Below are 25,792 nucleotides of genomic sequence, written 5' to 3'. Positions count from 1 at the left end.
TAATCCTATCAATATCTGTTCTGGGGCACAGTGCTGCTGGATACTGAGTACTTTCTGATTATACTGTATTCCCAGTGACAGGTAAGTGTGGATGCTCAGTATTTCACAGGATGAATTCAGCAAGGAGGAACAAGCTCAATTTTAAATTTTTGTTCTTGTTGCTTATTTCTGAGCAGTTTAGCCAAATGGAAATCCATGAAAGCAATAGGTGCTGTGGATTGTCAAGACCTACCAGCTGTGTCTCCTGCAGTTTTATATCTAAACAGGTCTATCCTCACAGAAACCACCTAATATGTATGTAGAAGGAAGTCTGATAATGAACATTTCAGGTCTGTATGTGTGTTTACAGTAGATGTTTATAAAGGACTTAGAATTTTTTTTGTGCATCTAAATTGGCTCTCAGTGTGTACTTATACGGTCTTCTATGGCTATATTGATATGAAAAGTGTCATATGGAGAGATATATAAAAGAGAAATAGACAACTTATTTTAAAGCCCTGATTTTTTTTTATTTTTTTTTGACTGCAGCTATCTGATATACATTTGTATTAACATTTAGGCCTCTTTTTATGTTTTGTTTCACAGGCAGCAGGAGCAATTCGTCCTTTAGTTTCTACTGTTATTGCCTCTGGTGAAGATGGCTGTTTAGACCACTCATTGGAACGTGCCAGGTACAGAGCAAGTGAAATGCCTCAGGCTTTCTTATTTGATATAATCTATCAAGCATACCAACAGGTAAGACTTTGAGTTTTCTTATAGGACTGTTTTGCCTTTAGTGTGTAAAAACAAACAAACAAACAAAAAACCTCTCATAAATAAGGGTTCAGATCACATCAAATTGGACATCTCATTTCTCTGTGATATTTTGATGACAGTGCTTTATCATTCTCATCTATTCAAATATTTCTGGTATCAAATTGCCAAATACAAGGTGTGTCTGGGGGTAAGGGGTCTAAACTATTGGAAACTATTGATTTGCTTTGAGTTTTATTGTATATGAAATAGATTATTTATATGAGTGGGCTAATGTGCTTAAAGTTAGGTATGTATTCTGTATGTGTTGTTGATAGAGTATCAAACAGAGTTCTGCATACACAGTGTAGTAATGGCATTATATAATAATATGATGAGATCCAGGCTGTTTTAAAACACTTGGATAATATTACCTTGATACATCTAGAGAAATGTTTAAAGTGTTTCATACTGCATGTGTTATAATAAATGATCATATTGTACAGACTTTGATTACTGGCTGAAAATATTCTACATAGTGTCTTGTAATTATTTTTTTTCTAATGCATCATGTTAACTTCATCTTTATTTAAGAAAAACAAAAACTGTGGGTAGTATAATAAACCCTGACTTTTTTGCCTTTATCCCTCTTGAAGATTGCTTTCATTTGCCCCACCCTGCATTCACAGTTTACTGGAAACTCTCCAGGCTTTCGTCTCGGCATTCTACTTCCTTTTCATTCATCACCTTGTGGAAATTGCCTGTCCTCCAGGTATCTTCTAGATTGACTGGAAGCAGAGCATTTCTTCATTTGTCACTTGGAAAGAATTATTTTTCACTCCACTAATGCTGACAGTCATGCTTCCCATCAGTCTTTCATTTCTAGAGTAAACAAGACAAAATTACTGATAGTGCAGAGCTTTGAAGTCACCAACAACAGAACAAATGCGTGGACAGGCAATGAAGAGTACTTTGAAATGTTGGCAAAAATTCCATACCCTTTATGCATGATACCTGAAGCTATTCCTAGGTGCTGAAGATGAAGGGTTGTCCAAGATGAAGAACTACTACAGTGACTGTACTAGCTCCAGCCATTTTACTTCTGATGGTAGGCAGGTGGAAGTTCTTGATGTATACAGCTGATATGTCAAAATGAAAGTCTCTAGCTTGAATGTGGTGGGCATACCTGTGATAAAGGCAGTGTATACATGCAGGGAACACATCTCAAGAGACAACAGCTACTGTTGCAACCATTTCTTTCTTGTTGGTGTGTATCTGTTTTGGCAAATTGCATGTTTATGTGTTTTCTCAAAAACAAAACAAAACCCCTCTATTTTTTCCTACTGTTTGCTCTTATTTTGCAGATACAGTAGGGCTGGCAAATACATAAAAAAAGTTTTTGCCCCTTATTGCCTTGCTCAAAAGGCAACTATATTTGCAATCCCTATGTTCCTCTGAATAGTGTTGTCTTCTCACATATGCATTCCATCAGTTTTCTTTTTTATATCCCTGCTCTTTCAAGAACAAGCCACCAAAGTTGTTAGCAAACAACCAAGGCTATGGTTCCTTGTCCCCAGTTCCCTTTGCATTGGCTAAATTCTGGTCATTTAAATGCTCTGTGCCTTGGAGCTCTGAGAAGGATAACACTTCTCTAAATCTCTCAACTCATATTGTTTGCTAATTATTTATGTTTCAATGGTGCCTAGCTGTCCAAGTCAAGGATTAAGACCCTATTGTTCTGGGAACTGTACAAACAAATAAAAAAAGATAGATAATCACTGTCCTGAAGTTAGAATTTAGTAAAGCTACTGTAGGGCAGATTTTTGTAGGAATAGATGCAGCTTATGGTACTTCACAGATGCCCATCAGTGGTCCCCACAACACGGTAAAGTAGGTAAGTATCATTGTACAGGTGAACAAACAAAGATAAAAATCATGTTGTTATTCATGTTGGAAGACACTTGCAGTGCTGGGAGTTGAACAATTCAGTTCAGCTGACTTGGCTTGTGATTATGATCCCACTTTTGTGCGGTTTATGCAGTTGTGACCTTTATGCAAAAACAGTGTGGGGAAAAACAGCAGTCAAACATGCATTCCTTAGAAAGAAGTAGCCCATTTGAAATTTGCTTCAAATAACATTGGGTAATGTGGAATACTGCTCTTAAACTCTTTCTATTTAAATGCATCATCTGCTGTGAGTAGGTAGAGAGTTAACTTCCAGATTTGTTCTTTTCCATAAATGTATGATCTCTGGGTATCTTAACTACTAAGTTACACCTTTCAATTAAATATCAGTTCTCTTATTCTTACAAGCTACACATCAACAGCCCTTTTTGCTTTTCTTGCCTGGCACAGGTTTGAGCAGAGCAAACTAGTTTTCTCATTTACTTTTGTATGCTCTTTTTCTTTCTCAAATTAAAAAGCATTTCTTCAGAAACCTTTTTCTATTTCTTGCTTGATTAAAAAAGGACAATGGTAGTTTGGGGAACAATACATGCCTTGTACATAAAATTATTGAAGTAGATATAAACAATGTCAGATTGATTTGCAATATTATCTTAAAATATATGTATATTACAGTGAATCCCTTTGCCAGTGGTGCCAAAAATCAATGTATTTGAGGACATTCAGACAGATTATTTGCATGCATTTCTTTGTGTTGCATCTCAGTTTTTATGCTGGATCTCAGCATAGTTTTCACTCTTATCTCTTGTCTGTGACCTTAAAACATACGTTTTCCGAACAGGTATTTTGTGTTCAGGTCCTAATGTAAGTCTGACCATGTCAAGACTTCTGTCATCATAAATAGTAACTTCTCAGCTTATAGTAGTGCTGTTGGAACCTTTTAACTTTTGTTGCTCAAAAATTGCATGTACTTCCATTGTCCTTTAATGACTGAGAGGAATGTAAAACATACATTCCTCATTGCTCACATATCTGATATTTAAGTGGTGCACTAAAAACATTTAAAGTCTGTATTGAAATTAAGCAGAACCCACAATAGAGAGCAGAGCTAAAATGATGTCTTGATCTTAAAAGGCCTCATTACTCTGGCTTGTGTGTCATTAGATAGAGTACTTAGAATAAATTGCTGTGGTTTAATGTGGCAGGCAGCTATTTATTTACTCCCCTCCAGTGAGGTGGGGGAGAGAATCAAATTGGGGAAAAAAGGTAAAACTCTTAGGTTGAGATGAAGACAGTTTAATAGGACAAAAAAGGAAGGGATGTTAATAACAATCTATATAGAAAACAAGTGATGCACGATGCAGTTGCTCACCACCTGTCAACTAATGCCCAGCCAGTACCCGAGCAGCAGCCAACTCCCTCAGTTTTACTGTTCAGCATGACACCACATGGTGTGGAATATCCCTTTAGCCAGTTTGGTCACCTGTGCTGGCCGTGTCCCCTCCCAGCCTCTTGTGCACCCCCAATTTACTTGCTGGCAGGGCAGCTTGAAAAGCCAAAAGTCCTTGACTCACTGTAAGCACTGCTCAGCAACAACTAAAGCATGGGTGTGTTACCAACACTATTTTTCTCCTAAATCCAACACACGGCAACATGCCAGCCACTATGAAGAAAACTAACTCTATCTCAGCTGAAACCAGGGCATAAAAGAATAGGCGTGAGTTTTGGCAGATATGGGCACCTACTCCTATATTTAATGCTGCCTACCGCTTTCTGTTGCATATCTTTGTTCTGTTGGTTATACGATGCATGGGAAAACAGCTGTTTATAATACTTCACTTCTGGTACAGTGAAGTATTCTGATGCCCCTGCTTTGTAATAGGACTTTAGACTTGGGCATTGGAATCACTCTGAAGAGAGAAATGGATGAATTCTGCAGGCCTCCTTACATGCCTCTGAGTGTTACCATGTCACATATAACGTATATGCTTCCTCACCTCATATCCCTATAAAATACAGCACTACTTATGTGCTCTTCAGTTTAAGTAGAGGTTTTATTTGGTATGATAAATACTTGACACAAGGTGGGCAAGTGACAGACACAAAGAACTGCAAGAGGAGTGAGAACTTTATTTAAAGTGTGTCTTGTATCTCATAGGCAGGAATATGAGGCTTTACTTTAACCAGGGTTTTTTTTCCTGGTGACATTGGGTAAATGGCCATGTAAATGTGTTAAGGGGAAAAACCTGTTGTTATAGCAGTGGTCCTAGTTCTGGTATATCCCAGTTCATGAATTCGTTTCACGCAAAATGTAATGAACTGTACCAAAACCTTCTGTAAATATTAGCAGTGAATTAGTTAAACTATTTTAAATCAAAAATGCAAATTTCTAACGACTAGTGAAACCTGTGGAAAGGTTGTACAATCACAGAGCTCATTACTTGCTTCTATTCTAACCTACCTGGGACAAATACAGCCAACAATTATTACTATTTTTTTAAATAAGAAATTAATTCCTGATCTTTGGAAACACTTTTTTTCCTCCTATTCTTATCAGCCCCTAGGAAAATCAGAAAAGTTTAAGTGCTAACTGAAAATCCACACTTTCCAAAGACAGCAAATAAAGGATGAATTCCTTAGAACAGACTTGTTCATTTTTGCTTAAGGTAGTTTCATATTTCTGTTCAGCCTTTTATATTAAATAGGAACAAATGCAAAGTATGATCCTGTAAGCCTGGGAGGAGGGTGTGGGGGTGAAACTTCACTTACTAGAAGTCAAGTGTTCCCCTGGAGCAGTATCTTATAAGGAATTAGAGTATCAGGAAGTCAGGTAGACTACTTTTTTTCTTTAATCAGAGTAGGCTAAGACTGGTTTCTCTGATACCTCGTTATGACATATTGTGGAATGCACAGAGATCCGTTGTCTTTTATACAAAACATCTTGTTATGTCATGTCACAGTGACAATACAGAATGGCTGAAGTACTCAACAAATCATTATGTATTTTAAATGTATCTACCAAAGTAAGGAAGGTAGCAGGAACAATTAAACAACTTTGCCTTTCCTGATCTGTCAGAGAAACAACTGAAAATGCAAGCAGGAGAGTGGTATGCAGAAGATCCTCAATAGCTTCTGTGTTGGAGATGTAAACCAAAAGCCTAGGGAGGAGGGTATGATTGTTAAAGAAACGTCAGATTATGCCATGGATGGAACAGAGTTGCTCACCATTTCAACCAGTGTGGTGAAGTTAAGGGCATGGCAAGAGCTACGCATAGCTGAAGAAGAGGCGGGACATTTTAGAAGGCTATTAGGCAGGATTTTGTCACATATAGATGACACTGCAAAGTCTGATCACTATTTAAAGACAGTGATAGCTTTATACCAATCTTTTGTACATTGTTTTACAGGTAGATCTTCTGTACCTGGGATAATTTACCACAAAAGCTGTAAGATATTTTTCGGTGTTTGTATTGCATTTTTGTTCATCTGTTGATAGTAGACCTTTTGTAGGTTCTGGAAGTTTATATTTAGCTAATCAGAACAATGAAGCTGAAAAAAAAAAAAGGTACAGGAAGCAGGAATATCCATTAAAGGAGGCTAAACTTCAGCATGTTTAGAGATGCTTCTCTGCTGCCTACCTTACAAAGACCCCCAAGAAACAGACAAACCTTAGGGGATCTATCTCATCTGTAAAGACTAGGTAGAGGCTAGTATTTTGGGGGGCTACACTACATTAGTGCGTCTGTTCATAGCCAACATTACCCACTTTTTGGATAATAAGCAATCACATTTGCTTATGGGAGGCTCCAGCATCTGCCTGCATAGGAGAGAGCTGCTATATATATGCATAGTAATGACAAGACACAAAATAATAGTGTGTCAGGGAGAATCATGCAAATACTTTGATGCTAAATTCTGGGAGACAGATGTTCTTCCACTCCCAAAAAATCATTACAAGATGTCCCCAGATGAAGTTGAGATGGGGAGAAGAGAGATTCTGCAAACTGTGCAACCAGATCCTCAGCAGAAGAAAAGGAAGAATTTTTTAAAGTCATGAAATCCCAAATTTTTTCTTGTCTACCAAACCCCTGAGAACGTTCAAGGAAGATTTTTTCAGAGTAAGAAAGGAAGTTGGCTATTGTTAGGCCCATTGTAGAAGTATTTGCTCAAAGTATTGTCTTTTCTGTATGTAAATAATAGGGAGTGTATTCCATGTGGATTTTGTAAACTTCTAAAGTGCTTTTTGAAAGGGCACATTACTGGGATTCTTCTTCAAACATGTGTGAAACATTTTAGTATCCTCTGTAGCAGGGGAAGTGGAGTCAGCTGTAGCAGTTTAGTAATATTTTGGCATAGGTCAGGCAAGTCCTTCGAGGCAAAATGTCTAGACTGATTTGGGGATTTTCCTGTGGGTTAGTTCTTTGTTAAAGAAATCAATGTCTGTCAAATTAACATTGCCAGAAGCACCAGGCGATTAAATGAACAGTAGCGGACAAATTGTTGACTAAAACCTTGGTAACTTTGGGAGCAAGGGTCAGACTCAGAAACAGGACCAAAGGGTCAAAATGCAAATGAGGCAGAATTTGGACACTTCAGTCCAACACTGGAATCCTTAAAAGAACAATAAAACAGACAACACTGTTCACCTCCCTCCTAAGGCTAAAGGTACCTGAATCTTCAAGGCACCCGAACTTTTAAAACATTCAATATACATTAAACTTTGTTTATGCCAAGGCATCAAAGTTGTGGCTGGGCTGAACAGCTTAATATTCACTAGAGGAAAAAAAAAGGATATGTAAATCTTTGCCTGATGCCGTTCAATCGCAAATTGATGCTATGGGTCAGAGCCATTTTGGTTTTGTAGTATAAAGACATTGAAAATGTTATCACCACTATTTTTAACAGATGTCAAAAAGTAGGTAAGACAAGTAGATTTTATCATAACCTGTAATGTATTGTTTCTTGGCCTTCATCTTTTTTTTGAAAAAGAGGCAGCTATCTTTTATTAAGTGTATTTTGTTGTGAAGATAAGTTTACCTCATTCTTCAAATGCATCTTGTGATTTATATATATAGTTTGTGTGTGTGCATGGACATCCACTTCATTTTCTCCCACCCCCCAGCTTTGATCACCCACAGTGCTTAACTCTATTTTGTTTTTTAATTATATGGACAGGTCTTCTACATACATGCCCTATAGCATTGTATTGTTCTGTTCTTCCTAACTCTGCATTTCAGTTTGTTTCTATAGGTTTTCTTCTTTCTGATCAACTGCATTCTGAAATACTGAAGCAAAAAGTGATACATGAAGTAGATGAGCTAGCTAAAATAAGCAATAGTACTCTACTACCTGTGAGTTGTATGAGGACAATATTACAAGCAAAAGCCCTTCTTCATATGGAGTCCTGAAGATAACATACTTGCATCTACCTATAAAATGAAATAGTAGTTTTAATATAATTGCTTACTTGGTTGGTCCTAGGCAACGTACTTGGCTGAAGTAGCATGGATTATTTCAGCTTGTTAAAATTCCCATTCCAGTTCCTTTGATGGTATAATAATATAGATTTTAATGAGCTATATAGTAATATCAAGATGGGGAGTATCTACATTTTTCATTGTGCTTGTGAAATAACTAAAGGAGCCTTTCTGCTGATTTGTCCATGGATCATTAAGGTTTTAGATCCAATTGTTTGACAAGAAAATATGCGTAGGTCCTAAATGACTAATGATAACTTAGTATCTCATTTCTCCTTACATAAGAATTTTTGACTTTGTTAACAGCTTCCCCTGCTGTGTGGTCCATTTCTGCTTGGATTTTGTCTCTGGTTTTAGTCCCATTTGAAAAAAAGACTTTGAACTTCAGCAGAACCTGAGTTCTGTTCCATTTAATTCCTGCTGAAAACCGGTACTTTTTTGGTTTTGATGCAAAATTATAATGCAGTTAATTTGTAATAATTTAGTTTTGCAGAAAATTTTGATTTGTTTTTCTCCATTCGGGCTGATGCACACAGACTATTGCTTAAGTAGATGGTTGTCATCCTCACCTAAATGAGCATTAGGTTGTAGTTCTGAGTATTTTTCCAACATTATATAGTTACTTCATCTGGCATATTCTTACCCCAACAGCTTGGTTGTAAAATTTATAGGATTGAGTATTTTCTTTTTTCCCCCTTCCCTATGCTTAAAAACTACCCAATTTTACAGACTTATTTTCAGGTTAAATATATTTAATGAATTTTGTTCAGCAGGGCTCCTTTTGTTCTGTTTATTCAGAACCTGCAGCTAGATTGGTGGTCTGTTGAGAAAACTATGCTAGCTTAGATAGCTCTGTACTTGATTAGTTCTTTGGCACAATGGTAGAGCCAGGATATTGTATGAATCCCCACCTTGCCCTAATTAATTTCCGCCACAAGAATGTTTGGAGAAATTCTAATGCCTTGCATAAGAAAAAAATAAAAGTTTTTTTTTGCTAATGGGATAATTACTTCCATTTTATTGCACTCCTCATCCTGTAGGATCTCAGAGCACTTTGTGAATTTACATATAAACTCTTGGAACTGTTTGATGCAGCAGTGCAAAGCTACCACACCCTGGGTGAAATCAGGCATCTCTGTGGTAGTGAAAGATATAATTTGGTGGGGATACCTTAGGGAGATGTACTGCCATTATTAAAGCTGGAAATTAGACTGGATTATGAGTGTTCTTGCACGTGTTACTGGATTTACCCTGATAAAAGTAAGGTATCCACAAGGATAACCCATTTGGCGCAGACTCAAAAAGTGCTAAATACTGAGTGAGAATCACTGTATCCAGCTGACAGAAGACCACCCATCTAAACTGTAGTCTGCTCCATATTTTGAGAGAGCTAAGAATAACACAAGGTAGTGGTGCTAGAGATTTTCACCTCAGTTACCTACAGTTTAGTGCATCCAAAGGAAAAGAAAAAGACCACTTATGATCTTGCATAATTTCAAGAAGTGATCCTCTACATAAGTTCCAAGCGTGAATAATGTCAGTTAAAAAAAAAATAAATTACTAAATGGAACATTCACTTTAGCTTAGCCTGAGTTGGACTCACATTGGCTTCTAAGCCTGATCAAATTGTGTTGTTGATGGCTTGATTTTAGAGCTTGGTATATTTAGAAATCTCCTCACTTGCAAGGTAGTGAATCATAACTTATTTACATTTTCTTCAAATAACCTAAGTAATCTGTAGCTTTCTACACTGAGAAAAAGTTTTTCATTTTGTCTTTGTCTTGTTCATGTAACTCTTCTCCAAGTATTTTTACAATTTAAAGGATATTTTTTGAAGTGTAAACAATGAATCCTAATACACTATATTTGACTACTACTGTTGCTACATAGAATATTAACATTAGTTCTTTCTTCTTGCTGTTGTAAGTGGAACATGACCTTTTAAAAAGCTGAAATTGCATATGTGGTCTGAAATTCCATGTTCAGCTGGTTGCTCAAAATGACTCCTGTGTCCTTTTCTGATACCAGAAAAGTCAATACTGCCTTATAGTTATTCTGGACCTTGTTTTATGAGGTCAATCTGATTAATAACTAGCTCTTAGTTGCATAAGGTATTTCATCTTCATGTTAATATCTACTGTTCATTCTCACCTAGTTTGTATTCTCACTTTTATTGTGCTAGTTTGTGTGGGCTTTGTTGCAGTGACATTGGGAATATATCCACTGGTGTGGCGCAAAGAAAGGCTGAGGTTTGATTTTTGGTGATTTGTTATTGTTTCATGATTGTATGTCACCGTGGGGACATTACTAACAATGAAATTTGTCCCAGTTGTCAATCATGTGCACACAATGCATGCCTAGAGTACTGTCTGCTGTCACAGCAAATAATGTGCTTTAGCTAGTGCTCTTTCGTGTGTCGTTCACCTTGATTCCAGCGGAAGGGAAATGACTTTAAGCTCTCCAGCTGCACTGTTGGGTGCATTCTGTATGAATCTAAGTACAGAGGCAGGAAATTCTTGCACCAAAAAGAAACGCCTCTTGTGCACTAAACCGGTAATGTACCTACAACCCTTAACTTCCTGTCTGTGCTTACGGGTACCCTTGTTTCGTTGGTAAAGCACCTCCAGTTATTCTGTATTAATTTATTTTTTTTAATAGCAAAGTTGCACTTTTTGCCCTCTTTCTACAGGTTGATTGTGATTTGTTTAGCAGAACACAGCAGACCTTTTTCTCTGGACGGATTCAGTCATGAGTTACTCTGGGTCTGTGGGCATTAGGGCTCTCCATCTAGTCAACAAAAGAACTAGGGATTTTCAAAATAATACTACTAGTGTTTTTATGATTTGGGGGTAAAGTCGAGCCCATGTACTTTCTCTCTATGGGATGATTGCTTTGTTTGGACTTCCATGTGTGCCTACCACTCCTACTGTCTAGCAGCTAGTTGTGTACAGTTAATAGCAATCATCAGTCCCAACAGAGAGAGATTACAAACTGCTTTCAAAGAGGACTAATAGGAAGAAATGGCATAACTGGCTTTACTTGGGAGCTGATATGCCCACCTACAGCAGCAGTATGGAATGTGGCTGCAGGTGATGGCAGTGTGGGCTGCATTCATTAACCTGGGAAGTTTATTCCAGAAAAAGAAGAAAAAAACTACTCTTTCATGGAAGTGTTACTTGTTTTTAACCCTTGTCTCTAATTTTAATCAAAATTGACAGAGGCGTAGTTTTTGAAACTATGGGTTTTGAAAAATCAGTGAGTGTGAGGAGGATGTAAACCAACTTCACTGATAGGAGCCTAAATTAGAGCCCTCAGCTCTGTGGCTGGAATGTGAAGCCAGCAGTTATGTTCTGTTTTTCTTTGTCACAAACCTTTTAGCATATGGGATCTGGGAACCAACCAATGCATAGGTTCTTGAACAGGTATTCAGTGGACTTAGAAGCAAACTGAGTACTGAAATGTTGCAATGGGTGGTATTCAGGAGATCTAAAGGTAGAGTGCACGGAAATCATGGTGTGTTTTGATAGGGTACTTGTGGTTACTGCAGTGAGAGGCATTGGGATATAGGCTGCAGATCTGCAGAAAAACAATCTTGCGTAATTCTGTTATGGAGTTAATTACTGTATCTTTATTCTTGTCACTGTGAACCACTGCTGCATCTGGATGTGTGTAGCAGCAATTTTAATAATTAACTTCAGTAGAAAATGTTTCAGTGATGAGTTTGTTTGAACTTGCGTTTGTCTCACTTCTTTTTCTCATTTACCTGTTTCATCCTTTTGTTTGCTGCTTCCATTACTTCTCATTTAGTTGTTGTGAACTGTATATGTAGACTGAGTATACGCATATGCAGGCTGAATGCTTGCAGCAGATCCACGGTTACAGCTGTCTTAAATTCAGCACTTTCTGGATTCAATGGTAGTGAACATGGCAAAAAATAAAAATAAAAAAAAAATCCTTAAATATATGATGACAAAAAAGACATTTAGATTCAGCGTGTCTACTTATTCAACTTAGTAAAACGTTCTTGATGCTGCATAATGGTCTGTTTATGATGTACTCTGGCACTTCAGCAGCGGAAACTTTTGAGTGGAGAGGAACTGGAAAAAATCATAAAGATCTGCGATTGTTAATTAGTTATGCATTTTAATTGCAAGTCTTCTGGTATTGTTGTAGAATGGGTTTACATGGGAGAGTAAAACTGGGGTGCTAACTGCTGGTAACAAGGGAAAAAGTGCTAAAGATGACATAGCCAGTACTTAGAGAAGTAAGACCAATTCTACACAGGCTTTAAAGATTCATATGTAAAGGAGCAAGTGTGAAGACTTTCTTTCAATTAATATGTAAAGATTATTATTTTTGTTCCCTTATTTTGTAAGCATAACAATTCAGGAATGATGAAACAATAAGAAAATGTCAGTACTGTAATGAAAATTCATATTGTATCTGTATTAGTTCTGCTTTTATCAGATCCCGGAAATCAGATCAGGTAATGAGATCCCACGTATCTGTTCAAGGTTTTTTTATCAATTAAAGATGCAGTAAAATGATGCATATCAAGAGTTAAATCATTTTTTATTGTTAAATACTACTACTTTAATACTTCAAACAGTTGAAATGCTATATTGGAAACAAGTTAGCTTATGGACTTTTGGTAAGTCCCACGAGATGCTGTCTGCATTGCTGCTCTTTTCTCTAAGCCTTTGTTCTATGCCAACCATGGGATAGCTTGCTTCTTAGGAAGTAATACTGTTTATCGAAATATTTTGGAACTACTCCGGGGGGTGGAAGAAGAAAAATCGGTGTAATGCTAAAATCTGGATCTCACTCCACCCATAGTACTTTACTCAAACATCCACTCTTGGAAAACAAGCAAAAAAAAGTACCCACAAAAAAAACAATCCCCAAAACTACCTATTAGAATGCCTTTGAATATTCAACAGATCAAAAGCATTTTTAAATAATGTATTTCCTTCTGTGTCATTTAAAGAGCTAAACAAATCTGTGGGTTTTTTTTGTTTGTTTTTTTGTTTTTTTTTTTCCTTTTGTGGATATGTTTTGTGCCAATATTTCCAGCTGTTTCCACCATTTCAAATCTGTGGTCTGAAGCTTAAACTATGTCTATTGTTTCACAGAGCTGTGTGTGCATGACAAGGATGGTTAACTGCATTGTGTCAAACTTTGTTAAAAAGTTTTTCAGTCAAAAAGAGAATTTAGAAATAGTAAGATTTTGAAAGAGATGGTCGTAATGTAAATTAGCTCTGAATGTACAATGAAGTAAATGTAGAAGATTTAGGATAGGATGCTAATTTTTACATGCCTGGGTCAGTAAGAATTTTCCTCTATTCCTCTGTTCTACCGTTTTTTATTATAGGCACTCCCTGACAATGCTTGAATTCAGTAACAGAATTTCTTAGAGCAGTGCAGAAGCTTTCAAATTGTACATCTTAAATACAGATTTAAATTTCATGTGTGGAGCTGTTTAGTTTGTGAATAATATATAAACTTAACTGGTCTTGAGCTGATGCTTCCATTTCATTGTTCTCTGACATGAGTATATTAGACGTGCAGGAGAGTACACTGTGACAATATGTTTAGGTTTAAACAATTACAGATAATTAGAGTGGTAAATGTCATGATGTACAAGTGTTAGTGAAATATGTTTTTAATTATTACTTTGCTTTGTGTCTTATTTCTGCCCTTGAAGTCAGCAATACCCTCAAGATGCTTTATCCCATTTATGGAACTGCTCCACTCGCTACTAATTATGTATAATTAATACCTTGCTAAAAAGTTGGAATTGCTTAGTCTTGTCCTAATATCATTTGTTACTCATATATTTTTAAAAAAGCTTAAATTTAATTAACACTAAATTATTTCAGAGAGAAACTTTTCTGAAACTCTCTTCAATTCTGAGGCAAAAGAAAAATAAATGCTTTTCAATCTGTATGTTGTGCACGTTAGTAGATAATATTTTGCATACTACCTTAAAATTTTCCTTAAAAAAAAACAAAACAAAAAACATTTTGGTAATAAATATTTGGAATCTGAAGTTAATGGGTAATTTATCTCTGGACTTCTGTATGCAAGAGAACACTCAGTTTTACCTATTTTGGAGCTTGCGTTCCCTATTCCTTTACATTTTATGTTGACCTTTTTTATTTCTTGAATATTTAAAGAATAGAAATCATTTCTGCATTATTTAAAAATATTCCAAAGTGTTTTTTGGTGCCCTTTTTTTCTTTACTATCCTGAAAGTGGTTTCCTTTCTTTTCAAGTTACTTTATCTTCTTGTTTTTTCTCTTTCTTTTTTTTTTTTTTTTTGGTACTCAAATCTGTTAAAAACTGCTATAGAGAAGTAGAAAAGTTAAATAACTTTTATTTCTAAGTGGAATTTAGAAAATGATCCTCTTTTGATTGCAGTCATGATAATGATCTAAAACGACAGAAATTACTAACTTAATATAAAAGTGACAACTGTTTGACTGTCTGACTTCTCTGTATATTAGTAATATGATTCACATGTGTAATGCTGATTATTTCCTTGAAAATCACTGATGCATTATAAAACAAGAGTAGAAACTAAAAATTTCCATCCTGCTTTTTAATGAAATTTCTTGAGCAAATAATAAAAAAGGTGAGTTGTCTTTCAGCACTCTCCTTTGGATCTTCCTTAACCCACTTTAGCATTCTTGACGATCTTGAATGCTGGAGGAGACTATGAATTATTGAGCACATTTGGACTGCCACATTCTATTCTAAACACTGGAATTGTTTTCATACGTGGTTAAATTCACACACTGGAAGGGTTATTTCAGCTCTTGTAAAGGAAAACTTGTGCATTGCAGAGTTAATTGTTGGTCTTTCTGGAGTCAACCAGCACGTTGTTTGAGGTTGCTGAAGCTGACAACAGCCTGCTTTTTTATTAGGATGTTTTACCAAGGGCTTGCTAAGGAAACTGAACAGATTTGGAATAAGAGGGAAGACTTAGTGTAATTCTTAGTTAAAAGATAAGAAAGAAGAGTACATAGGTTTTCATAGCAAGAAATCACCAGTATAGTTTTGTGAACATGTGCTGGGATCTGTGCATTTCATTTATAAAAAATTTGGAACAGGAAGTGATGATACCCATTTTTTCCTAGGTAGTAGAGATGTGAAGAGCTGAGAACTAAGAAGAGTTACAGACTGTGCATTTAAAAGGAAAGATAAGATTAATAGGCAAATGTAGATAAAGTTGTATACACAGAGAGGGATAATTGTCATACAGCTCATGAAATGGTTAAGGAAGGAATGGAAACTGGCAGGAGAACCATTATCATAGAATCACAGAATGGCTCAGGTTGGAAGGGACCTTAAAGATCACCCAATTCCAACCCCCCTGCCATGGGCAAGGACACCTCCCACTGGACGAGGTTGCTCAAAGCCCCATGCAGCCTGGCCTTGAACACCTCCAGGATGGGGCATCCACGGCTTCTCTGGGCAACCTGTTCCAGTGCCTCACCACCCTCTGAGTGAATTTCATCCTAACATCTAATATAAATTTCCCCTAAATCATGCCATTTTAAGTCTTGTTTCTCAGATGTTACGTACAGTTCTAATGTTTCTACCACAGGAGGGTTGTATTAAAGCTGGGATTGTTTTACAGAAGGGCAAATGCATTGATCAGAGTTGTGAAGTAGCTTCCATACATGGAGTGACTGAATTAACATCAAACTCTCTATCCATGGAAAGAGATAACTGCGAAGAGATGTGATGGAGCACTTTGGAGGGCAGGGAAGGTGGTTTGGCACTTCCTGTTCTGCCAAAACAACAGAGCATGAGATGAAAAGAGCTGAAACAAAGACAAGAACAAACGTCTTGTATTGGAGTGTGTGGCTTAAAGTGTGATGCTCCCTGATGCAGGTGCTAAAAGCACACTGCTGTTCAAAAATAATTGGGTAAATTCAGGATTTGTTTAACTCACTGAGGACTGTTAAGGCAGTTGCTTCTGGTTCAACATATCCCTCAGGGACTTTTTTTTTTTTTTTTTAGTTTAGGAATTTCCTAAGCCAAGGTAATAGATTTATATGAGGCCAACAAAGTATACTGTAAAAGTAACAAGATAGGATTGTCTTATTTCTATATGATGGTCAGCCTCTATTAGATGCTGGATACTGTCTGGGCTAGCTAGCCTGTGGCTAACTTAACAAATACATCCATTCTTGTGGAAGACCATCTTAAATGGTCCTTCATCTTAAATTGGTCTTTGTTATATGTACTTCATCTTTCTCGATGGACTGATAATTTAGCAATATGAAAGTAGATTAGAACTTGATTTATCTTAATCAGTCCAAAGTGTCTTGAAGTAGTCATCTCAGATAAGCCCACGGGTCCTGCTTTTGGTACTGTTTTGGCTTAAGTGAGATTCTGTTCCCCATGGAGTTTTCTGGTAATAAAATTCATGTAACCACTAACTATAGGAAGCCGAACTGCTTGGGGTATGTGTGTTTTTTAAGAGAGCAATGAGTTTTCTAGGTGGCTAAAGAGTGGACAAATGTGTGTTTTGGAAAGCTAACGGAACAGTTGTTTTGTGTGAAAATAACTGTAGAAAAATACAGAAGAGAACATGTAAGGAATATGGAGGTTCTTGGTTACTACAGTGCTTTTTTGATCTTAGAAAAAAACAGAACACACTTCGCATTTGAAGAAAATCCCATCCTTATTTAGCTTTTGTACTTGTTCTTATACCTCAAAGTACCTTGTTCTTATACCTCACTACAAGGTTGATGATTTCTTTTGGTGAGGCCTCAACTCCATCAAGTTTTTATACATGTAACTTATTGATTTAGCCAATTATATAAAGATGTAGCAAGATATTTGCAGCACCTGATTAAATTCTTTTGTGGTTATAAAGTGTTTATGTAATTCTGTAGCGATTGGCTGAATATCTAGAATTAGGCATAAGCTTGGAAAGGTTTTACTTCTATTCCATCCTAAACATATAGCCCATGTTACTGTGGACTGGACTATTGAAATGCAAGGTCTAATTACCAAAAGAAAACATTTTATTACTTAAAAGTATGATTTTGTTAAGACTAATAAAAATGTTCTTTTTAAATTTCAACAGTGTACAGACCATGACCTGGATTACGGAACTGAATGTTTGCATCTGGCTCTGAAATACTGTAAAACAAATGCGAAACTTGTTGAAGGAACAGCTGACCTCTGGAAGGTAAATACAGTAATAATTTCTATTTTGTTATACATCTGTTTATGTTACAAAAATCAACATTTCGGCAAAATTTCATATAACTGTAAAAGTTCAAACGTGTTTTAAAGTGTAATAGTTAGGCTTATCTCTTCCAAATTTCAGAATTATGGAAATATGCAAATGTCATGTAACAATTAAGAGGCCAACTTTCTTTGTCTAAATACTCAAAGAAATAAAACTTGTACTTTCAGGAGCTTGAGAAAGTAAAGGTTCTTCCCATACCACCCACTGATCATCATTCTTCATGCAGATCGGTAGTAGCCCTTATGTCTTGAAGTAGGAAAATCATTGAAAAAGATCAGAGCGTGGGTTAAGGTTCTCAACCTTTGCAGCATTCATATTGCTAGACAAGGTAATAAGAAAGATAACAGGGTCTATGATAATAGTAGCTACTTTTTGGAAAGCTATTTTCAGTAGAAATAGGGAGCTTAGTCTGAAATTTAATTTAAATTGAGAGAGTAACTGATTTGGTAATGGCTGTGGAATTAATATTCACTTAAATCCATCATTGTGGTTGGAGACCATGTCACAAGTGTAAATTGCTAAAAGCATGGATTAAGTTTCTGATAACTGTTCTGCATGTTTACTTGGGTTTGAGAAAGCAAAATGCAAAACAAAGGACATTTGTCCTAAACTCTAATACTGTATTCTGGCTTCTGGAAAGAAAAACAGCCAGCTTTACAAAACATTTTACAAAAATGAACTCTATTGCTTTACTTAGTCCTCTGACCTTGAGTTGGATTATGTTACTGCCTCTACCATTACCTATTAGATGAATTTGGTTGGGTTGTTTTACCTCTTTAACCTCCCATTGTCTCTTTAGTCATAAAATAATCACCATAAAATAATCACCACTAAGTTACACTTCAATGAAAAAATTAAGCATTAGTAGGTATTAATATTATTAAAATTTCTGATACTTGTCAATAAAATATTATTATTCATGTTAATTGTCATATCTCCTATTTTTGTATAACATAGGCTTCCAGTGTTTGCTAAAATTCAACATATATTGCATATTTTATAGTTAAGGTTGTGCTAATGATAACTTTGAAATTCCTAAGTTCATTTTCTTTTTGGATTATTATGAGCTGTTTTGAGCTCATTGTCAGACTTGAGCAGATGTTACATGAGATAATAGTCTGAGAATCTGTAAAACTGTGTATGTATATCTATAAAACTAAGAATATTCTTTTATGAAATTAGCTTTCTCCTGCTTCCTCTAAATCCTTTGCTTTTTTTCATCTACTTTTTCTATGAAGGCATCACATTTTCTCTGATGACAAATACCATTCTAGCAACACTTTTAGAACAGTTCATTACACTCAGTAAGACTGGAAATTTTAGATCTCATCAAACAAGCTTTTAAATTTTTTGTTAACATCATTGTCTGATAATCTATAGGTTCCTAACAACTGACAAAACAGGTATGTATTCAGGTGGCAAATGACATGTCCCTGCTGTTTTAAAATATCTCACTTCATTGTTTTGGATTGTGGAACATTATTCTTTCCCAGTAGCTGTTGTGTCATGCGATTTTTAAGTATTCCCTTTTTTTTGTATTCATAAGTTGAAGGATCTGGAAGCAACTCAAATCACTCCATCTGTCTCTGACAGTGAATTTCCTCCAATGGGACATGATTTCTAATAATATGACAATAAATCTTACACAGAAAAGTAATTTCCTGAATCTGCAGTGCAAATTTCCTGTGCAATTTAGCAGCAAAATTTAGTTACGCATTGGTTGCACAGTACTTCTTTCAGTATCTTTTTGGAGAGATAATATTTCTGAAACAGATTATTGTCTGCTTTCCTGTTTGGTCTTCTAAGGGACATATTTTGTTATGCATATTTGTATTAAATTTTTGGAGGGTTTTTGTATTACTTTTTGAAGGGTTGCATTGTTTTTGTTGCAGAACATTGTGCTTACCTGAAAGGTGACAAAATACACCTATAATGTTCAGTTTGTTTTTTATGTTTATATAGTTCTTTGCTATCTGTAAATACTACTGGTGCCCATCAGGTAGTCCTTTATCTTAGAATGACAAAATAATTCAGATTGAAAGGAACAACTGGATGCCCTCTGGTCCAACATGGTACTAAAAGTGGGGCCAGGTTAGTTAGATTAGGCTGTGCATGGCTTTGTCCAGCTGGGTTTCTAGTTTATTCAAAAATGGAAATTCCATATAGTCTCTAGGAAAACAATTCCAATGCTTATCCAAACTTATAAGATACGCTTTTTAAATATAAGATCTGATCAGCATCTCCCTTGCTGCCTCTTGCATTGGGAAAGGATGAGAGGCCAGCAGCAAATGCCTGAAAGAAAAGTCTAGTTTACTCTTCTCTATAACAAGTAATATGACCTGTTCCCACCCTTAGTCTTCTATTATTCGGGCTGAACAAGCCAAGTTCTCTCACACCATCTTAACAGTCCTCTGCTGGACTTAACTCTAGTTTGCCAATTTGCCAGTGCTTTATACTGGAGAGCCCCAAACTGGAAGCAGTACTCAGGTGTGTTCTCAAAAGTGACAAGTACAGGGGAATAACCACTTCTATAGACTTGCTGTCTCCTTTCTTACAGCCCAGTTGGTTGGACTCTTCACCAAGGCTCCACACAGTTATCAGGCAGAGAAGTTTGTTAGCTGGTGACATCCTGGAGAATATTTTGCCTAATGCAGCCAAGAATACCATTAGCCTTCTTAGCAGCAGGGGCACATTGCTGACTCTTGCAGACTAAAGTCTACTAATAGTGCATAGAAAATTAGTATTTCCAAGTCATTTATTGTTCGAAGTAAAGAACACAAGAGATAGTTTGTTTACTTTCTGGTAACAAATTACAAAATTAAAATAATTTTTGGTAGTGACCACAACCAAGCAGGAACAGTTTAATGTATTCAGTGTTATAAATATTTATAAGTTCTATTATAAATGTAGTTACATGATTGTAACTATGCATAACATATTTAGGATCAGGATGGAAAAAAAAAAAGAAAAAAGAATGACACCATCAGCACAAAATTTTCAGTTTGTCTGCACTTGACACCTTTGAAACAAAATGCCCTTAAATATTCTGGGGCAATATTGACTTAAAGTATGAAATCATGTAATAGAATGTAATTGTTGGAGCCACGTGTGTGTAAAATGCAGATGAAAATATAATTGTAACAACACTTTAAAAAGATCCATATACATATAAAGTTTTATGCTGATGGTGTGAAAATCATCACCATTTCTAGAAAGATTATTTTCTAATCCTACAAAAATATCCCATACAACGCAGATCTGTGTGATACCTTAGTATAACAGAAGGAAATACATCACTAAACTAAAATGCAGCACATTTTGTGTGTGATCATACCTTCACTATATTTGTTTGGTAAAGAATTATGTATTGCATTTAAAATACTGTTTTGTAAGCCCAAAACACTTATCCAACTAAGTCAGTTTGAGGAAGACTTTTAAACATTAAGAGAGAACAGTTTTGGGGAATTTTTAAAGAACATCTTCCTAGCTAGTCAAAAGTTGCAGCCTGACAATTGAGAATGAAGGTCACACTGCAAAACAAAACAACAAAATCCCCAAATCAACAAAACAAACAAAACTTGGCCAACAATTTTGATTTTTTTCTAATATAGAATGTATTGACGGATTCCCTATAACATAATACCTTTACAAGATAGATACAGTATAGTTTGTTTATAATACAGAAAAGCAGAGAGATGTTTACTAATTTAGACTATTCTGCCTTTGGGGAATAAGCAGCTGATGGTTTCATATTCTTCAATAGTAAGGTATTTGTGTTTATATAATATGTGACACAGCAATTTTCTGGATTAATGTTCAATAATGTTCAAAAAGTCTTGGAATACTGGATGCTCAAGAGGACCAAATGAAAATTAATGTTATCACAAATAATGTAAAATCTGAGTAATTAGAGATTTGAATGAATTAGACTGTGAGTTTGATACTGGTCAACAAAATAAGGGGTACACTGCAGATCTTGATTATTAAAGAGTTAATGGACTAATGTAATTAATGTCAACCAACTTTACTTATTTTGTGAAATTTATTCCAAACCTGTCTTACAAGATTATAGTCTTGGCTCATAAAGATGGTAGTGCTAATGTAATGCTCAGTTGGCAGAAGTTCGACTTGTTGCTACATGGCATCTTAATTAAAAATAGGATGACTGTAATTGTTCTAGTCATTAAATAGATTTAAAATTGGATAACTGATACATTTCAAAAGATAATTCTTACCATTTGCATTTCCGCATTAGCTGCTATAGTCTCTGTTTAACATAGGTCTGATACACTTTTACTGATAAAGCTTGGAGAGGACACAAAGTTTTAAGGAGATATAAGTAAAAAGATAATTGATCAAAAGTAAACTAAGGATTGCTTGGTAAACTAATATACGAAAAAGGTATGTTTACCATTGCAGCCAAATATAAAGAAGTATGATTAAAAGCAAAAAACACATAGGCCTTATCTGGAGAATTGTTCTAGTCAGGCAGTGCCTTTGGAAAGTGCGGTAGGGATAACAGAGTATAGCAAGTTTGCACTGCGAGCAAAATACCTTGTGTCAGCCATGGATATGGAAACAAGACTCTCGTTAACCATAATAGTCTTACACTACTGAGAAATAACTAGGCTTCTCCCTGGCTGTTTTTTATGATCACAAGTCCTTTCAAAATGAATCTGTTTCATGATAAAATTGTAGAATAGAAATACAGTTTTTTAAGGGATTGTGGAAAAGGATACATGAAAATAGGTGCCATATCATAATGTCATGATTCTTTAAAGGTTAAAACATAGGTGTAGGTTTTGAGTGAATTCTAAGCAGATCTAATTATTTTAAAAAATGTTTCTCTCAAGTCTCCAATAATTTCTGCAACTACTATTCTTATGACTTGCTAGTGATATTTTACCATAATTAAGAAATTGACAATATCATTTCTTTATGGTATTTCAAATTTAAAGAATTGCCTTCAGGGCATTGTTTTATTGGTTTTACATTCCTTCCTGCTGTGTTAAATCTAATGAGGCTTGTCTGTCCTTTAGGTGACCTACAAGCGGGATCTGTATGCAGCTGAATCGATTATTAAGGGTATGTGTTTGTCCTTGTGGCTGTCAGTTTGCATATTCCTGGGTTTAATTTAGAATTTCGTATGCTGTTGTTTTAAATGTCCTTAAGAAAAGTTTTATGATGAATAAAATGTGCTTAGGCAAGTTGTTTTAGCTAGTTCTCTGGGATACTTATTTTATATTATGCATTATTTACCTTGATTCTTTACTTTACTACTCTTAGAATAGAGAACCATATGAAAAGCTGTGTACATAGCAGAGTCAAATAAAGATTAATTTTGAATGGCTTATAAGCAATAAACAAATATGTTTGGTTTTGAGTTCCATTTCAATTCTGAATATGTTCCATCTTTCTAATCTAAGTAGTAGACTGAAAACATACATTAACTCTATAGGGCTCTTCACTCTCTTCCATGCAATGACTTATTATATAAATTGATATAACAATGATATGATATTGAAAGAGGTAAATTAATGGAGTATAGTTTGTTGGACTGGATTTTAACCTTTTCCTGTGCTGATACAGTGGTTTAATAGTGCAAAGGCTACGTTTAATAGCAGTCTAAGGACTAGATTTAACACAATCTAGAAAGGAAGTCTTAAGCACTTCATAGTGAACACACTGATGGTTATTGTAGACTGATAGATGCTGATCCAGGTGACTCTGCTTGAGTCCTTGTTGAAAACTGAGGGATAAAAGCGCAGAAATTGATTAAGAGAGAGGGACTTCAGATTAAAAGTGTCTTTCTAGAGAACAGATTGTGGTTACTGTTGAAGAAAAGAGGGCAAAACCTGTTAGGTCATGGCGAGTCACTCCGGTGGCTCGTGTTGTTACAAGAGCCACTATAAGTTTAGCTTCTGGGTTGAGTAAATTAGTCCATTCTGAGTGCAACTCTGTCACTGTAGATGAGCTAGAAAGCTTAAACGTAGCTCAGATGTTGCTATGATGTTCTGCACGCTGCTTCTCTTGACCTCCAAGAATGCAACAAATTTGAAATTTCTGGTTATTATGGTAAACAAATGATGCATATTCTAATAAATGCATTGCTAGAACTACTGTACTGATTTTTTCAGGAATGTGTCATGGAGATAGGATCCTGAAAACCTCAGTTCTGGTTTTGACAGGGACTTGGCTCATGTCTTCGTAGCTGCCAGCCTGGAATTTTGGAAAAACCTTACTTTGAGTAGGATTCTCAGAGGTTCCAGACTATTCTAGCTTTCAAGTTTAAGATTTCCAAGCATATTAAAGACAAGAAGGTGACTGGAGTTGTCAGCATGAATTTACAAAGGGAAAATTATGCCTAACTGATAGTCATTTCGTCATAGAAGGCTATATTTGTTGATGAGAGGAGAGCAGTGACTGCTGTTTATCTTGTTTTCAGCAAGAATTTTGATACTCTCTCTAATGTCCTCATTGTCAAACTGGTGAAGTACAGACCAGAAAAGTAGACAACAACTTGGGGTTCCCAGAGAACAACAAATTGAACAGCAGCCAGCAATGCACCTTTGTAGCAAAGACAGTCTGACAGCCCCCTGGAGTGCATTGGGCAGGGTATTGCCAGCAGGACAAGGGAGGTGATTATTCCCCTCTCCTCAGCCTTGGTGAGACACGTTTGGAGTGTTGGGTCCAGTTTTGAGCTCCCCAGTGCAGGAAAGATATAGACATACTGGAACAAGGCCATGAAGGCGATGAAGGTAGTGGAGCATCTTTCATGCCATTTTCATCAGCTGTTCTTGAGTTACTGAAATTGCTTGAACTAATATTTTCAAAACAGTATTTTTAAACATTTTGAGCTTACGGGAAGTTTTGAAAATGCAGATGTGGTCTGATTTAAACTGGAAAAACATTTTCCAAATATGCATTTTCTCCAATTTGTCCACTTATTTTGATATAGCTACAGACCTTATTAGACATTTACAAACTTTATGTGAACAGAATTCTTTCTGCCAATAAGAGGTTTTTGCAAATAAAATCTAGGTAAGTTCTTGAGTTGACCAAGTGATTTTCAAAGCATTTTTTAATGTTCTGAAATTAGTGTGCTCTTTGAAAATTAGTAGTAGTTTTCACTTAATTTTAAGTGATCTTTCCTTGGATAAAACAATTCAATTTGAATATAAATTTTAAAAGCTCGCATACTGTTACTGTGCTTATCATGTAAGTGAAATGACTCACAAGAGAACAACAGGTAATAGAACAAAACAGTGTGCAAAGCAAGGATTTTAGGGTAGAGTACGATACAAAATCAAGCAATGATTTTTATCTCTATGAATAGGGATCAGAAGTAATAATTTACCTTTAATGACAGTTTAATGGAACCAAGGGAGGCTCCCAATCTTTGAAGAGTGCAAAAGTAATTATATTTTTAAAATTATTTTTTTCCCAGTCTAAATATAGATCCCATTCCACTAGTCATTATGCTTGTCCATAACTAACTAATGATCTGACTTGTCCCAGTGAGTTAACTTCAGTTAAATCATAAGTTTTTGTAGAGTCAGTACCAAACTAGAATAGTAGTTAAACATGAAGGAAAAAAAATAATTTCCAAGACTCTATTTGCACCACTGGCATCCAGGTTATTTAATCTAGTAAGGTGCAAATTTCTCTACACCTGCATGATAGTTTTTGATGAGTTTCTAATTCAGATATTTTGTGCATGCTTTTGTAGTACAGACTTCTTTTAAATTCGAAATATTACCTGTATTTGTAAGTATTATCTATGGAGAAGAGAGTTGCAAAAAACAATTCTCTCTGATTGCAATGTTAATAAGGAAATGTAGAATCTGGTGCAGTTGCTTAGATGTGCTGTTTTGTTACAATATTTGGAAATATTTGCTGTAGAGAGAATTATACTTCTGTGCTTCAAGCATGTTGAAGCCAGTCGTGTCAGCATAAAATGATGTAAATACAATGAATCAGCTGAATGCATGTAATAAGTTGATCATGTCTTCGCAAAAGGTTCAATATTCAACTTGGAAAAAATCTCCAAATTTCACAGCAAATTCATAGTTTTATGTTAATCTCATTTTTCTTTTTCCTGCATATTTTCATATGTACTTAGCATGAATATCCACAATATTCAATGGCAATTTATCAGTTATTACTGGATCAGGTAGATCCATCTTCATTTCTGCTTTCCTCAAACTTAACTGTAATACAAAAGGCAATTTATTGAATGGTATCATTCATCATTATTTGAATATTTAAGAGCTATTTAGTTGAGAGGACCTTCAGGATGTCCTGAGGATGTATAAACTTGAAAAGAAAATCAAAATCTGCGCTGACATATTTTTTAAAAGTTCTTGTTCATCATCTTGCAGTTTATTTGATCCTTTACTAGATACAT

General features: G+C 35.6%; 1 protein-coding gene across 10 annotated transcripts in view; it reads left to right on the top strand.

The window, feature by feature from the left end:
• Window positions 1-25,792, top strand: part of CRPPA (CDP-L-ribitol pyrophosphorylase A) — a 126,968-nt gene that overhangs the window by 26,982 nt on the left and 74,194 nt on the right. For all 10 annotated transcript variants that reach the window (XM_080582640.1, XM_080582639.1, XM_080582642.1 and 7 more), the window contains exons 3-5: window positions 586-735; window positions 17,218-17,322; window positions 22,425-22,470. In XM_080582640.1, coding sequence (XP_080438766.1) covers window positions 586-735; window positions 17,218-17,322; window positions 22,425-22,470 — 301 coding nt within the window. The remainder of the gene's footprint in view (window positions 1-585; window positions 736-17,217; window positions 17,323-22,424; window positions 22,471-25,792) is intronic.

The sequence above is a fragment of the Anser brachyrhynchus genome (genome assembly GCF_964034855.1).
Source record: "Anser brachyrhynchus genome assembly, chromosome: 2".
Lineage (NCBI taxonomy): Eukaryota > Metazoa > Chordata > Aves > Anseriformes > Anatidae > Anser > Anser brachyrhynchus.
This window is presented reverse-complemented; position numbering and strand designations above follow the sequence as displayed.